This window comes from Mustelus asterias, unplaced genomic scaffold (genome assembly GCF_964213995.1).
Source record: "Mustelus asterias unplaced genomic scaffold, sMusAst1.hap1.1 HAP1_SCAFFOLD_517, whole genome shotgun sequence".
Taxonomy (NCBI): Eukaryota; Metazoa; Chordata; class Chondrichthyes; order Carcharhiniformes; family Triakidae; genus Mustelus; species Mustelus asterias.
Window position 1 is genome coordinate 1 of NW_027590469.1, and position 17,574 is coordinate 17,574.

General features: G+C 42.1%; 1 gene segment (V, D, J or C); it reads left to right on the top strand.

The window, feature by feature from the left end:
* Window positions 1-590: 590 nt before the first annotated feature.
* LOC144486913 (Ig heavy chain C region-like) lies at window positions 591-16,050 on the top strand. The segment is given in 8 exon segments: window positions 591-696; window positions 829-1,142; window positions 1,905-1,956; window positions 11,341-11,646; window positions 12,621-12,926; window positions 14,026-14,127; window positions 14,603-14,932; window positions 15,903-16,050. Coding segments are annotated over 8 exon segments (1,596 nt in total).
* Window positions 16,051-17,574: the final 1,524 nt, after the last annotated feature.

The following is a 17,574-nucleotide window of genomic DNA, read 5'->3' on the forward strand; positions in this document are numbered from 1 at the left end:
TGACAAATATAAGGAGAAACATTGTATTGTGTGAGAGTTTCTTCTCATCTCCAAACCCAAACTGTACAGTGATAGCCATCCGCACTGTAAATGCAATCACTTTGTTCATACCCCCTCATTTAGTTACAGAAATCGGTAAAAATTCTTCTGATAAATGATGCTTTATTATTGTGATGTGACAGAGACCCGGAATTGTTGCAACACAGACTGACGGTCTCTTTATTTTCCACAATTGTTATTTCATCATTTTTAGATTTGTGTTCTTCTTGGGGGCGTGGTAATAAAATCACCATATTTACAATGGAATCAGTTATTTTAAATAAAGAAATGATGAACTGCAATATCACCATCAGAAATAATGGAGACAATACAATGAACATATTCAGCCAAACAAATATCCAGACACAGATAAAATGTCCATTTTAATATTAACCTATTGTAAATCTGGAAGTCCATTCTGTTGGGGTGTGGAAGGTGGGACCTGGATCCTGTCGCCGCCTCCAGCAGGGAAACAACAGGCGGCGCCTGGAAAGCCGCCCCCTTCTGGCGGGTATTTAAATACCGCTCACTGGGACCGGCATCCAACAGTCCGGGAGTTGGTTTGTTCACTGAGTTCCTGACACAACCATTTCCCCCAAATCACCAGAAGGATGAGGTCGGCGATTTCTCTCAGTTTGTTGCTGACTTTCTTATCCGGTGAGTAGTTGTTTTTCATTGTCTAAGTCTCCCACAGTTACTGTCTCAGTTTTAGTCCATCTCTGTAATATTCCAGAGTCAAAAATCATTACACCAGGATTAATCCTCGGGTTTTTTGATCTCTTTTTACAGGTGTCCAGTCGGAGGTTGTGTTGACTCAGCCAGAGGCAGAGACCGGGCGTCAAGGAGGCTCCCTGAAACTGACCTGTAAAACCAGCGGCTTCGATCTTAGCAGCTATAGCATGTACTGGATCCGACAGGTTCCAGGACAGGGGTTGGAGTGGCTGGTTTCCTACTATAGTTCATCCAGCAACAGCTACGCCCCAGCAATTAAGGATCGATTTAGTGCGTCTAAAGACACTTCAACCAAAATCTTCTCTTTGGACATGACAAGGCTGAAGACCGAAGACACCGCCATCTATTACTGTGCAAGTGGGATCACAGTGCTGAGCACAGCGACATCCTCATACAAAAACCTCATGGAAAGACATTGCTCAAATTGGTGATCAGTACCACAGCAGGAGTTTCAAAGTAAACGAGGCTTCAGTGAAATAATGTGTGGAAGTAATATTAGTTTGTGAAAAGGTATAAAAATCTTCCCATAAAATCTATATTTACCGATATGCTAAATCTACACAGAGAGTTTAAAAGCATTCCGATCCCCTTTATAAATACAATGACCAGGACAAGCTGAAATATCTCACTCATTCGCTCGTGGATGAGGCAGAATCAGATTTTTGAGACAGCAGTGAAATTAAACAGTTAGCAGTCGGGCACAGTATTTGTCATGCTGTGTCTCACTGTGATAACTGGGGTGGCACAGCAGTTACTGTCAATACAAAAACCCCTCAGCACTAATTGACCGAGACTGGGGCAGTGCTCTGTTTTCCAATCCAGCATTGTTTACAGTGCTGTATTATTTATGTCCCAGCACTACACAAATAGCGAGAATTAATATGGAAAATGTATGATAACTATTTGATTATCAGTTGGTGTTTTCAGTAACTTGATCATGTGATCCTCTATGAAATATAAAACATTAAGGTTATTTACGAAGAGCGAACGGTATCCACCAGTGCAATAATAATTTCATGAACATGCAGTGATTTGCTTTCCCTCTGGCTTGTGAATTTTTAAAATACTGATGGATTTCTGTCTATTTTGTGCAGAGATGGTTATTGTATGACCCAGCCGAGAGAATGTGACACTGTGACGCCATGGGCTACTGGGGACAAGGGACCATGGTGACGGTGACTGCAGGTAAGAACCATGCATTTATTTAGTCAGTGTTTTATTTGAGTTTTTGTTTTATACTTTTTCTCGATTTTATTAATTCATTCGTTCAATGTAATGTGGTTTGGTGGATTCTGTGCTGAAAATCTTTACAATGTTTCATGTGATCCTGCTTAAAATGGGGGTTATAGAATTCTACTGTTAATTGACAAAAGGCGATACTGAGTGATTCAGTCTCTTGTTGTGATTTGGTGTTTATCTGCTGAGGACATTGTGTGGCTGGGTTACTTTAAATGCATTCCTTTTGTTAAACAGTTCGGCGTTTCTTCAATGTTTAATCTCGGTGACATCTAGTGGCTGCGAGTTGCACCATCTACTGCACAAGTGTTTGAAATCTAACCCAATATTAACAAAATGTGTTAAAGTTTCTACTTTAATGTTGCGAACATGTTCCGCTTAATCACAATCTGGTTTTGTTATCTCATTGTTGTGCTTATTTTAATTATTAGTTGCTTTGGTGATGGTCAGATTGGCTGGATTTTAAATTGAGATTTTCTGCCAATGTGAAATTTGATTCTGTTGCAACTGTTTGTAGAATTGAGCTGCTTCTGCATGAACCGGGGTTCAGTCCCTCAGTGCTGCGTGTTTGCGGTGAGGAGGTTGTCTGTCTGGGTGACTTTGAATAAGTAAAATTTGTGAAATGGTTCGGAGATTCTGCACTGTTTACACTCGGTGACACTGAGCTGTTCCACACTTTGTGATTGAATACAAACAGTCTGCGGATTTAAAACTACTTGACGTGTGCCTGCAGACAGAAATCAGGCAGGCTTTATTGTATTTGTATTTTTTTAAATCGTAGCTGATAATTGCAGGTTAAACCAAACCATGGTTTATGCCACTCGTCCAAAACATAGTTTGCCACTGCATTCATAATTTGGGATACATGCCATGTTTAACCTCGGTGGCATCTGACGGCTGCAGCTTTTACCCACCCAATATTTAAATATGTTTGAAATCTGTTTGAAATATGACCCAATGTGAATAGAATGTGGTAAAATTTCAACGTTAATTTGTTGGACATATTCCACCTCCTCGCAATGCTATTGCTCTTATTCCAAATTTCTGTTTAGTTCAAACATTCATATATTTGGTGATGAGCTGGTTTGCCGGATTGAATATTGAGAGTTCCTTGCAATCATATTTTTGATTTTGTTGAATGGATAATTGAGTTGCGTTCCCGTGAAACGGATTCATTCCCTCATTGATGTGTTTTGGTGTGTTTCTGTTGAGGAGGTTCTGTTGTTGGGTCACTAAGAATGTTTAAAATGTGTGAAAGGTTTTGGTGTTTCTGCATTGTTTAAACTCGGTGGCACTGAGCGGTTACACGTTTTCTGGTTAAATGCAAATAATCTATGAGTTTGAAAATCCTTGTAGGGAGAAAATAAGCAGGTTGTGAAAGAAATAAAATAAAGGTATTACAGCATTTTTATAAATTTTAAACTCTTAGAAATTAAAATAAATCATGTCTTACAACGTTCAATCGGACACTGAGTAGTTGCTGCAAAAACAAACTTCTCGTTAACAAGTTTGATAGTAAAATTAATATAAATCAAACTGTTATTAATCGGTAACATAACTACATATTCACAAAAGATTATTTTCTATTAATATCATTTCGCATTAATCGGCTTTAATAGTTCTGCTGTGCTTTGCATACAATTAACATGACCAAAAAAGTTTCTCGGCTGGAAATATTTTGTGATAATTCCAGAAACTATTTCAATGGTAACATGCTGTTTCCACAGCAGCGCTCAGTTCAACAAGATACTTTGCATTAATTGTTATATCCCCGATGAAGTTCGCATTCACTTAAATATGAGTTTTGGAGAATAATTGGCAATAAAACGCTATTTGGCAATTTTTGTGCCCGATTATTACATTGTTTCTGTGCAGGCGCAGCATTCCTTCCAAGTAATTTGTAGTTGGATGCAGAGGTAATTAATCACTAATCTCATCTCAAAATTTGTGAAATGGTTTGGTGTTTCTCAATTGTTTCTGTATTGTTTCAACTCGGTGATCCTGAGCGGTTACACTTTTTCTCGCTAAATGAAAAAAACAAACTGCGTTTAAACATCCTTGTCAGGACAAAACAAACTGGTATCGGAAAAAATAAAATAAATATATATTTGAGCGTTTTATTCATGTTAACTGATGCTTGCAGATTAAAGTAAATCATGAATTACAATTCTTACTGCGTCACTGTATCTCTGTTAGGGACATTACACTACCCTGGATCGGTTATATCTGATGTGCTCATTTTCAGAAAAAAGTATATTTTTTGCCTAGTTTTCGAGATTTGAGATAGACAGGGAGAAATAGTTAAAAGTCGAAGGGAATTTTGAAATGAATATCAGTTTAATTTAAAAGAAGTTATTGATTTTTGTTGTTGTAGTTTGAAAATTGATCAATTAGAATCCCACAGCTTAAATAAATTTGACAGAGTGAACACAGTTTTCTGACAGGTGGAATTCGCTAACACTAAACAATTGTTCATATAGCGGTGTTTGAATTGCCGTAAGGTGTCAACAGAAACTGGCTAGAGATTTACAATTTAATACTTGAAATTCAAATAATTAATTTTTTATAATATTATAATATTTTTATATTAATATTTGCTCTGCATTTAATAATAACATCCTGTCTCCCATTACTGCTGAACATAGAATAGAATTATTGGATGAATAAATGACAGAATAGAAGAATTGATTCTATTTGAGCATTATGTTTAATTAGTATTAAATATTATACTGAAGAAAAAGTCTCGACTTATTTTGTGCATCATGTTTCAGTGTTGCAGAGGATTTGAATCAATTGTCCTCATTGCGTTTTTCATTGTTTAATTCAGAACTTCTTAATTTAAACAATATGTTCAGTAATTAAATTATATGGATGGTCCAAATTATTAAATCTAGGAAGCAGCTTCGTTGACCTCAAACTGCCAGGCCGTTACAGTATATACAAATTCAGAAACATGCATTCTTAACACGTTTGCAGGTTATAATAAGGCATTTGGAGTAAAAGTGGAAATGAAAAAACATGACAATGTTATTCGATTGAAGCAAATGAATTACAGATGTCTGAATCTTTCCATTCAGTAATTTGAAGTATATTGTTTAAGATTTAATTGGAACCTAATTACTTCACAATGTTGGAGGCAGGGAAAATTTTGAATGATTGAAAACTGATTTTATTATGGAGTACAAATCAGCTAACAGGAAAAGTAACCGGCAATTAACAAAACAAAATATAATTTTGGTGCTAATTAATTCAAAACAAAATACCTTGAATAATGCACGGGCGTGCAAAGTATCATCCGTTTTAGAGAACATTTAATTGTATCGAAAATGAATTCAGAGACAAAACCTTTCTTTCATCAGCTATGCTTAGCTCGGTAAGGTGTTTTACCTTGAATATTTTGTTGATTACATTTAATTGAGAAATTAGATCGAATCAGGTAATGATTTTCAATGTAAATGTTTCTTGGTTTATTTTAATCCTTACTGTGTCACTGTATCTCTGTTAGGGACATTGAACTGTCCTGATTCTGTTATTTTTGATGCCTCATTTTCAGCGCAACTCCATTTTTACATAGTTTTCGAGAAGTGAGACAGACAGAGAGACATAATTAAAAATCGACAGGAGTTTTGAAATGAATTTCAGTTTTATTCAAAAGAGGTTACTGATTTTCTGTTGTAAATTGATAATTGATCAATTAGATTCAAACAGTTTGAATTAAATTGACAGATTGATCATACCTACCTGCTGGGAAATCGATTGTTGCACCGTTTGTGTCTGTTCTGTTTCTGCGCGCGTGGTCACCGTGTTGGGGCCAGGAAACTGCCTGACTGGCTATAAATCTTCTGGTTCATTCTCCTGTATTTCAGGGAGTTAAATTTGATTTATTTCTTCATACACTTGTATCTGTGAGAAATGTGATAGTTTGACTTGATGTTTGGCTCGGCGTCTCAGAAATGAGATCCCGAAAGCATATTGTGACCATCAGAGAGAGCAGAAACGTCAGATTGTAGAGGGAGATTTGGATGATTTTTAACTAGTGATGTACCGGCCTTGGGAATGTTCGATGAGCAAATGCAAAGTGAGATTTACTATATTGTGCTCCGTAGTAAAGCAGTCCCTGATCTGTTTAGTATGACAGTTGAAGGGTCAAATTCATTTGCATTTTATTTTTAATCTTCTCAAGGCATTTTAGAGTCATTTGCTCGGCCAAAATTTTTAATCATCAATAATTGTTCCTTGAGAAAGTGTTGATATGAAGCATCCTTGAATAACTGCAATCCATATGCTGCAGGCATCCGCCGTGCTGTTAGGCGGAAGTTCCAGGATTTTGACCCAGAAGGAACTGAGGTATTGTTTCAAGTCAGGATGGTGTGTGTCTTGGAGGGGAGCTTGTAGGTGGTAGTGTTCATATGTGGCTGCTGCCCTTATCCTGTTAGGATATAAAGGCAACGGGTTTGGACAGTGTTTACTATGGAGCCTTGGTGAGTTGCTGCAGTGCATCTTGTATATAATACACACTGCTGTCACTGCTTGTTAGTGATGGAGAGAGCGAATAGGGTGAATGAGGGGGCGGATAATCTTGTGGGTGGCTTTGCCCTGGATTGTGTCAAATCTCTTGAGTTTTTACAGGTTTCCCTCATTGAGGAAAGAGGAAATTATTCAATTGCGACAGATTGCGAAAGATTTAAATGTTTTTCCAACCCTTGGCCCGCGCTCCGTATTGTGCTCACTTGTCACTCCCACTTACTGTGTGAATGGGTGAGTATGTGTGGAGTGAGTGCGCTTTTCCAGACTGAATCAGCCAAATAGAGACTTATACACATCACACACTCTCACACACATAAATACTCTCATATTCTCTCACACATACTCACACTTACTTTCTCTCTCATACGGTCTCTCTTACACACCCATACACATTCTCTCTCTCACGTTACACATACACTCTCTCAATACAAATACATACATCGTCTCGCTCTATCCATCAATCTCTCACATCCCCATACACAAAAGCGCTCACATCCCCACACACCCACCCATTCTCTCTTACACACAGACACACACTCTCACATAAGCACAGTCTCACACTCTCGCACACGCTCTCTCTCATGGACTCTCTCTCTTCCACTCTGTCACACACGCTCAAGCTGTCTCACATTTCTTCACACGCTCTCTCACAATTCCTCTTGCACACGCATCTCTCTCTCTCTCACACACACACGCACATATTTCTTTTTCTCTTGCGCACACTATCTCACACCTCTACATTCTTGCTCTCACACACTGGCTTTCTCACAATCACTCTCTCACAAACATAGAACATGCACACACTCTAACACACACTCTTACACACAGACACGGTCTCTCACATAAGCACAGTCTCGCGCACACATTCGCTCTCTCACACACACACATGCACTATCCCTCTCACATTCCCTCTTCCGTACACTCTCACTTCGTCTCACACACATTCCGATGCTCTCTCTCACTCATACGAACACTTGCACATGTATTCTCTCACACAGGCACATATTTCTCTCTCTTTCACACGCTCACTCCGTTACACATTGTCTCACACACGCACAATCTTGCTCTCAAACACTGTCTCTCACAAACACCCTCTCTTTCACACGCACACAATCTCGCACACAGTCTCTCCTTCTCTTACACACGAACACACATGTATATACAATGTATCTCTCTTTAAACACTCCACCTACCACAGACACATGTTCTCTCAACAGTCATTTCACTCACACACACTCACGCATCCACTCTGTCTAAGTTTCACACTTTTTCTCGCTCACACACACTCTCACCGCCCCTCCACACACACACACACACACACACACATACACCCCACATTGCTTCTATCTCCCACACACATTGTACACATCTTTCTCACTCACACGCCATCCCATGCACAGTTTCACACACTGAAGAACATATTATTTTGCTTTCCAATAGGCACTCCCTCTCACACACACTGTCTTTCACATGAACACAACACTCTCCCACACACATAACCTCCCTCTCAGGCACACACACTCTCTTTCACAGACATCGTGTATCTCAAATAGACACACTCCCTTTCGCATCAACATACACACAATCACACACAGAAGTACTCTTTCACACAGACTCCCCACACACACACTCTCCCCGCCCCTCCACACATATACATTTTCAAGAAGGGACACACTCTCACACACAAAAAATAATTCTTCAAGCACACATTCTGTCTCTCACACACACATTATCTCACACAACCTTTCTCTCACACACTCTCCCCTCTTGCACGCACAGCCCACTGTCTCACACACGTGCAAATGCATTCTATCATACACAGGCATCCTCACACACACGTTCTCTCTCTCTCTCTCTCTCTCTCTTTCTCTCTATCTCTCTCTCCCTCTATCTCTCTCTCTCTCTATCACTCTCTCTCTCTCTATCTCTATCTCTCTCTCTCCCTTTCTCTCTCTCTCTCTCTCTCACACACACACACACTCTCTTTCTCTCTCTCTCTCTCTCACACTTTCAATCTCACATACATCTATCCTTGACACCATAGAGTAAAATCATAGGATGCTACAGTGCAGAAGGAAGCCATTCAGCCCATCGAGTCTGCACCAATAGCAATCCCACCAAAGCCCTATCCCCATAACCACATGTATTTACCCTAACTAGTCCCCCTGACACTAAGGGGCAATTTAGCACGGCCAATCCAACGAACCCACACATCTTTGGACTGTGGAAGGAAACAGGAGCACCCGAAGGAAACCCAAACAGACACGGGGGGAACTTGCAAACTCCACACAGACAGTGACCCAAGTCGGGAATCCAACTCTGAGGCAGCAGGGCTAATTACTGTGCCACCATGCCACCCCCCCCCCCACCCGACCCCACCCCCCACCCCCCACCACCCCCCCCCACCCCGGTAGCATTTGAATGAGGGTGGGATCAAGGGGCCCGAGCAAAACTCAAGTGAATAAGAATCGGCGGGAAATTCTTCTCTGTTTGGAGTCATACTTAGCACAAAGCAACATGGTATTGGTGGTTGGAGGTCAAACATCTAAGTTCAGATTTCACTGCAGGATTTCGGCAAGGGAGTGTTCTGGGACTAACAATCTTCTACTGCTTCAACAGTGACATTCCATCCAACATGAGGTCAGAAGTAGGAATTTCCATGTGTTAAACCGGACACAAACACCCAAAAAATAAGAAGGGAATTGGCTGAGACCAAGGCCGCCTGGCTCCCCAATACTGGTGTAAACTTGGTGTTTGATTCCTGTGCGACCCATCCTAGTTTTGCTGTCAGCTTCCCTACAGCTCCCTCAGCCTGACTATTTGTTCAATGGTACGTGTTTCTTAAAGAAAGACATCGACATTAAAGCAGCTGCCCGGTGATTTACACATCCCTGTTACTGAAAGCTGATCAATGTGGAGAATCGGGAAAAGATCGATGGAGAGGAAGAGGTGGAGGTGGCCCACTGACTCTCTCACCCTCACCCACACTTACTCACTCACCCTCAATGTTTCATCCGCACTCAAAGAACTTGAATCACTCACCCTCACTTACCTACCTTCCCTCGCTGACACACTCTCACTCATTCATCCCCACTCACAAATCCCAACTCACTCATCCCAACGAGAGAGAAGAAAGATTCCAAGCGGCAGTTTGGTGTTCAAATGTGGGAGCTGCCCTGCGAATGTGGAGAGCTGGGGGGAATCCCTGGGGGCTCAGGGCCAAGGACAATGGCAAAGAGCCGAGGAGAACAGGAGGCGTGCTAAAGGGCAGAGAGCCGGGGGGGAAGGGCAGAGAGCCTGGGGAATGGGCCCACAGCCGGGCAACAGGGCTGAGAGCCGGGAAAGGGCAGAGAGTCAGGAGAAAGCGCAGAGAGCCAGAAGAAAGGGCAGAGAGCTAATAGAAAGGGCAGGGAGCCAGGTGAAAGGGCAGAGAACCAGGAGAAAGGGCAGAGAGACCAGGGAAAGAGGAGAGAGCCAGGATAAAGGGCAGGGAGGCCGGGGAAAGGACAGAGAGCCGAGGAAAAGGACAAGAGAGCCCAGAGGAAAGGGCAGAGAGTCAAGGGGAAAGGCAGAGAGTCAGGGGGAAAGGGCAGAGAGCCAGGGGAAAGGGGAAAGTGGATAGGGAGCAGGGACACCGGGCAAAGAGCCGGGGGAAAGGGTAGGGAGCTGAGGGAAAGGGCAGGGAGCCGGGGGAGAGGGGACAGAGCTGGAGGGAAGTGTAGAGAGCCAGGTGGAAGTGCGGAGAGCCGGGTGAAAGGGGAAAAGAGCCACAGGGAATAGCAGAGAGCCAGGGGAAAGTGCAGAGAGTCGGGGAAAATGGGCAGAGAGAGGGTGATCGACGGGCGGAGTGAGGATGTGCAAAATAGAGCGAGCACCACAACCAGATCATCTGTAATCTCAGTGAATAATGGAGGAGACTTCAGGGCCCGAATGGCCAACTCTTGCTATTAATGTCTGACCCTTCAATTAGTCAATGTTGCAATTATTTGAATTTGTAATCACATTTAGAGTTTCCTGGTCATTCAGTAAGTATTCATTCCGAAGGTAGTTTTGAAGCAAAGTCACTAATCTTCGTTTTGTGGAGTGAGAGGCAGTGAGTTGGAGAGAGGAAGGGGCATCAGTTAGTTTGAACACAGGCAATAGCCAAAACTACAATGTGGATATGCCGACGTTAGGTTGGGCTGGGCACAGTAAGCAGTCTGACAACACCAGGTTGAACTCCAACAGGCTTATTTGGAATCGTGAGCTTTTGGAGCTCTTTCATCAGGTGAGTGGCTGGTATGAATGAAGAGACAACTTCTTCATCACAAAGTGCTGTTGTTTGAGAAATAGCTAGTGCCTGAAGTAATGGAGAAACTCTTTACACTTTTCTGTTAATCTAATGAATGGTATGTCATTACAATGACATCAAAATGTTTTTGTCTTTCCAATCTGATAGAGGTCGAGACATTGATGTGAGTTTCTACAAAGATGGCGATTCTCAAATGATAGGAGTAACAGAAGCTGAAAGGTGTATGTAGGTCTTAATCGGGAAATATTAAGTTAAGTTCATAATTCTAGACAAATCGTGATGTAGAAACATAGAAAATAGAAGCAGGAGTAGACCATTCGGCCCTTTGACCCTGCTCTACCATTCACTTTGATCACAGCTCATCAATATGCTGACCCCGTCTACTACCCATATCCATTGATCCCTTTAGCCCCAAGAGCTATACCTAATATAGAAACTTACTTGTATAAATATGTTTGATTAATTAATAAACGCAAGTAAGAGTCTAACTTGTTGAATCGACTATTCTTTCCCAGCGACACCGTCTTCGCCCACTCTCTACAGCCTCGTCTCTTCCTGTCAGCAACACAACTCCGCTGGCTCCATCACCTACGGCTGTTTGGCGATGGACTACTCTCCAGATGTCTCCAAACTGACCTGGAAGAAAAATGGGCAGCTGATCGCCACTGGATTTAAGACTTATCCATCAGTGAGAAACGCGAAGGGAACCTATACCCTGAGCAGCCAGTTAACCATCACCCAGTCAGAGGGAGAGTGCAGCAAAATCGACTGTGAGGTTCGACACAGCGACTCCGTCAAGAGCATTGGAATGCAATGTAAGTGTTGTGGAACTTGGGCAAGACAGGAACGCTCTGATTGAACTGTATAAGGCTTTAGTTATAACTGATATGTAGCATTCTGAAAAAAATTGAATTATTCAAAATCCAAGTAAGTGTCTACTGACTGAAAAGTTGTTCAGAACCAAAGAACAACAGGACTGTTACTGTGCAGAATGAGGCCATTGAGCCCATCATGTCTGTGCTGGCCGAAAGGGAGAACAAATAAACTAGCCAGACATTTGGAGCCCATTTTCCAGCCCTTGCGCCGTAGCCGTGCAGGTTAAAGCACCTGAGATGCAGACGTAATGACCTTTTAAATGACCATGCTCCCTGGTAATTGAGCCCTCGACTTGGGGAATGAATTATTTCTGCCTACGTCCCTTCTAATTTTGTGAACCACAATTATGTCACGCCTCAGCCTCCTCTTTTTCTCAGGAGAAAAACCCCTGCCTATCCAATCTCGCCTCATGGCGGGAATTTTCAGTCCCTGGCACCATTCTTGTCAGCGTCATCTCTCTCTAGAGCCATTACGTCATTCCTGCAACGTGGTGACCAGAACTGAACAGCAAACTCCAAACGTAGCCTACCTAGCGTTTTATACAGCTCCATCATTGCATCACTGTTTTTGCATTCAATATCTCACATAATAGAGGAACTAATCCGATATGCTTTCTTGATCAACTTTTCCAGCTGCCCGACCATCTACAAGGACCTGTGGACATGCACTCCATGGTCTTGCATTTCCTCAATCCCTCGAAATCTTCCATTTTATCGACTATTCCCTTGCTTTGTTTGCCCTCCCAAATTCATTGCGTGGCACTTTTGACGGTTGAATTCCATTCGCTATTTCCCTACCAATTCAACAAAACCATGGATATAATTCCCAAATTGGCAGCTCCGGTGCTAAAATAAAAGCATTAATTTTAATTGTTGTCAGTTGAACCTTCAAGTAACGTCTAAACTTGTGTTTGTTGAAGGCGACATCCCCCCAACCGTTATCCTCACCGTGAGTTCCAGTGAAGAAATCACAAGCAGGAAATTTGCAACCATCGTCTGTTCAATCATCGATTTCCAGCCAAAGTCAATGACGGTGGAGTGGCTGAAGAATGGGCAGCCCATGGATTCAGGAATTGCCACCTCTCCTGCCTGTGAAGTGAACGGAAACTTCTCTGCGAGCAGTCGGCTGACAGTCTCCGCTGGGGAATGGTTCAGCAAAACGGTCTATACCTGCCAGGTCACTCATCAAGGACTCACTCAGAGTCAGAACATCACCGGATCTCTGGGTAAGGGATGCAAACCGAGGGAAAACAAATCATTCCGCTGTTAATCGGAATTAGAGATTTATTGAAGTTCGTGCGAAGCATAGAGCTGTCATGTAGTTTGCTGCAGGCGGATAGCGCCTCATTCAGAATTTCATCACATCAGCAATTATTTTTATTCTGTCATGAGATGTTCTTCATGGCCCATCCCTGACAGCACTTAAGAGTCGACGACGTTGCTGTGGATCTGGAGTCACATGCATGCCAGAGCAAGATAAAGACAGCAGATTTACATTTTAAAAGGGCATTCGTGAACCATTTACAGCAATGGCTTCATAATGATCGTTAGACTTTTAAATATCGTTTTTTAATAAAATCAAATTTGACCATTTGTGGTGGTGAGATTCGAATCTATAACCCCAGACTTTTGCCCTAGGTTACAAACCCATTGATAACACCACCATGCCACTGCCTCTCCTTGAAACAATGCGCCCTTCTATTTTGAAGTAATATAGTGACCGAGGCGGACTTGATGTCAGCTTCTCCTGACACAGCTGGTAAAATTTGGAGAAACAGTAGGTGTCGGACTGTTTCACAGGTCACAGCGTAGGGGTAAAATGTTGGAAAGTGCATCCACCCTACTTATAAACCAACGGCCATTAATTTTTCCTGAGTTCAGGATGGTCTATTTGTGTGGGAATGCTGCAATGCTGATTCATGAGAATGATACCGCTGCTACAATACTTTAATAAAGAGAATAATTTCACAGAGCAACCTGGTTTTCCATTCACCATAGAAGTTGAAAGGCGATAGTTAGAGTTTGATAACTCGAAGGCGACTTCGTCTCCTTTAGGCTGAATACTGCTGTCCTGCTTCTGAAGGAGAACTCGAGTTGGTTTTCATTTTTCATTCACAGGTCCTTCCCAGTGCCCGGATTCCACAGTCACAATACAACCACCACCAATAGAACAAGTCTTACTCGAGGCGACTGTGACCTTAACCTGTATCATTTTCAATTCTCCTTCTGGAGTCAACGTGTCCTGGATCCGAGACAGGAATTATTTGAAATCAGAGATTGCAGAAAAGCCTGGAGAGGATCCTGACAGCGTGGTCAGCAACTGAAACATCTCGACACAAGCCTGGCTGAGTGGGGCTGTGTTTGACTGCGTGGTGAGCCATCAGGATCTGCCGACTCCTTTAAGAAAATCCATCCACAAGGAAAGAGGTGAGCTGAGAGATTGAAGCAACAAATGCGTCACTGTGTCTATTTCCAGTGTAAGTGTAATGGTCAATACTTAGTATTCAGTGCATTACCACTCCTCTGAGTGGTAACTCTGCTAACTAAACGCTCTGGGCCTGTAGATATTTTTGCGTGGGATGTTGATGAATGAAAAGTGATCTGAAGAGAATGGTATTGGTTTATGATCGAATAAGTAGGGAGTAGTCTGGTGTGGTGCACAAAACCCAACGCAGAACAGTTGGGCCGAATAGCCTGTTTCTGTGTTGTAATCTTTCTGAAACTTTCCAGTCTAGCCCCAGTTATTTGACAAAGCGATTGTGTTCCCCTCTCCTCGAAGCAGGAAGTCAAAAATGGAAACATTTAAATTCGAAAGCAAAGCACAATTTTCTGATATCTAACCAGTGTTTTCATTGTTTGCAGAGTTCTCCAGTTTATTGACATTTATTGCAATTTTCTGCAGATCCAAATCCGCGGAGACCGTCCGTCTCTGTCCTCCTGCCCTCGGCAGAACAAATATCCGCTCAGAAATTCGTCTCCCTCAGCTGCTTAGTGAGAGGTTTCTCCCCCCGAGAGGTCTTCGTCAAGTGGACCGTCAATGACCAGCCCGTGAATCCCGGGAACTACAGGAACACCGAGGTGGTGGCGGAGAACGGGAATGGCTCCTTCTTCATGTACAGCCTGTTATCCATTGCAGCGGAGGAGTGGGCCAGCGGCACTTCTTACTCCTGCGTGGTGGGACATGAAGCCATCCCCTTGAAGATCATCAACAAAACAGTTGACAAATCCAGCGGTAAACCCAGTTTTGTGAACATTTCTCCTGTACTGGTGGACCCCGTTAGTTCATGTCAATGAGAATCTATTGGTTATATTTCGAGCTGCAAGAAAAATAATAAAGCTTTTTTCATCTGCTTATGAGTTAAACATCCAACCTGCTAATTCATTTTGATTCCTCTGTTTGCTATGGGCATAAATGCTCCTCCGACAGCAGATACTTACCAGTGTCTTGCCTCCCTATGGCACAGTGGTTAGCATTACTACTTCACAACACCAAGGACCTGAGTTGGATTCCTGGCTTGGGTGACTATCTGTGTGGAGTTTACACATTCTCCCCGTGTCTTCGTGGGTTTCCTCTGACTGTTTCGGTTTCCTCCCATAGTTTGAAAGACGTGCTTTTTAGATGCATTGGCCACGCTAGGTTATTCCCCAGTGTACCCGAACAGGCAACGGTATGTAGCGACTAGGGAATTTACACAGTAAATTTATCACAGTGTTAACGTAAGCCTACTGTGACACTAATTAAAAAAGCCATAAAAAATAAACCTCAATCTTAGAGATCCAGCGCTCCAAATTGAGATAGAGTACAGAATTAAGGTGGATTGGCGCTAATTAATTCAGTGATTACCCTGAGTAAGTTCAGCAAATTTCGTCCAGTTACTGGTTGATGCGAAAACGTTCTAATTCCGAGCAACAAATGATTCACTTTTAAATATAGACGACTCGTCAATCCCATCAAAGTTTTGATCATTTCTTCGTTGCAGAATCGCACCCAGTGGGGACTGGAGTCAGAGCGACACAAGAATAACAACGGAAACTCTCATCCCCAGTCGCAGATAGGGCACTAGGCTGTTCAATCAATCCTCCATCAACTCGCCTGATAGAGAGGCGAGAAAATTGATTTTTTAACTCACTGTCCCCACTCACCTACCCGACAGAGGGGGAAAAGAGCAATTGTTTACCCATTAAACTCACTGTGCCAACAGAGAGAGGGGAAAGGGCGATGGTTAACCCATTATACTCCGCCTCGCCAAGGAGACAGAGTGGAAAGGCACCGCTCCCTATTTCTGTGGACTCAGTTTATATTGGTTCAAAGTCGCTAATGGTAGGATGTATTAAATACTAACAGCCCAAAACTTCACTGGTGTTTGAATTCTTCTGGCTTTTACCCGTTCTATCCCTGATGTTCTGAGGACTGCTAATTGAATTGCTTCTTTCATTCAGCTTGTTGTCACATTGCAGCTCACATTACACCACATGAATTCCCAGAAAGAGGCGAATATTCCATTAATATCCTCTGACAGGGACAGTTCCGGTTCGGTTTAATCAGTAAAACTTGGAGCAATAACAATGATGTTCACGTACTGTCTCACACACACAGAAACAGAGATAAACATGCACATATACATCTCCACAAACACAGCACAGACCAGAAGAAAATACAAACATAAACATTAGTAACCCATGCCCCCTCGCAAATTAAAACTAAAGCATTCCAATTAAGACTATCTAAACATTGACACGGGTGACCACTCATACACATGCATTAACAAACTCTAACATTCTTCCATAAACACAGGTCAACGGATTCTCTGACCCATCACATAAACTCACCAATAAATATTCACTCCCTCACAGTGAAAAGGGGTACACACAGAAGCAGGCACATTAACACACACATTAATTCATAGAGATGGATAAACACTAAAATACACACATGGTCAATATATCCACATGATAGACTTAATTTCCAAATAAAACATACTTTAATTTATATATATATATGGCAGAACAGAAATTGAATATCGCTGAAAAAAGAAAGATGTTTAAGCTTTTCATCTTGCATTCCCCAGGCTCTTCACAGGAATAATAACTATCACGGGAACAGCAATTTATAATTCTTAGGGAGAGAGTGGCGAATGCAATGCATCTAACTGTGCGAGAAGCTGCATGCATTAAAGCACAGCACCCTATTCTTTGCAGAGATAAATAACACATACAGACATTGTGTTTGTATCATCTGAACAAAATAGGAGACAGCCAAGATCTGATTACTTTCTCAGGGCAATAACTTGACCAATTACTGTGAATGTGTCTGCTCTGAACTTAAACAAAGCTTGGCAGTTCACTCTCAGTCAACGTTTAACTGGTACATTCATCATGGAATGTCTCCACTAATCACAGTCCACTTGTCAACCAACATGTACTGTTTTCTCGTGAAGTATTAATTCTTGCTCCATTTGCGTTTGATGTTTGTGCCATTGCCCTCTGACTACAAGACAAAAAACGTCAACATATCTCTTTCAAATATATTTATATCGACACCACGGTAACGTAACACATTCTCACACACAGGGGCACACAAACAAAGATTAAAACAGATCAGTACATCCCCATGTGCACATATACAGAGGCTAAAGCACAAACAAAAATGGAAGGCTTTCAGGAAAATTAAAATTCAGTTGTTTTTACTAAGGGGTCCGTGCTGCTGTTTCAAATCCTAAAACCATGTTCTCCTTTCGAAACTGACGTGAATAAATTAACTGCCAAATCCAAACAAACAAAGAGTATAATTCTTTCCATCTGTTATCGATCATCATTTACAGTACCTCAATGAATAACTGTCTGAAGTTATCTCTAAAATCATCCAGGACGATT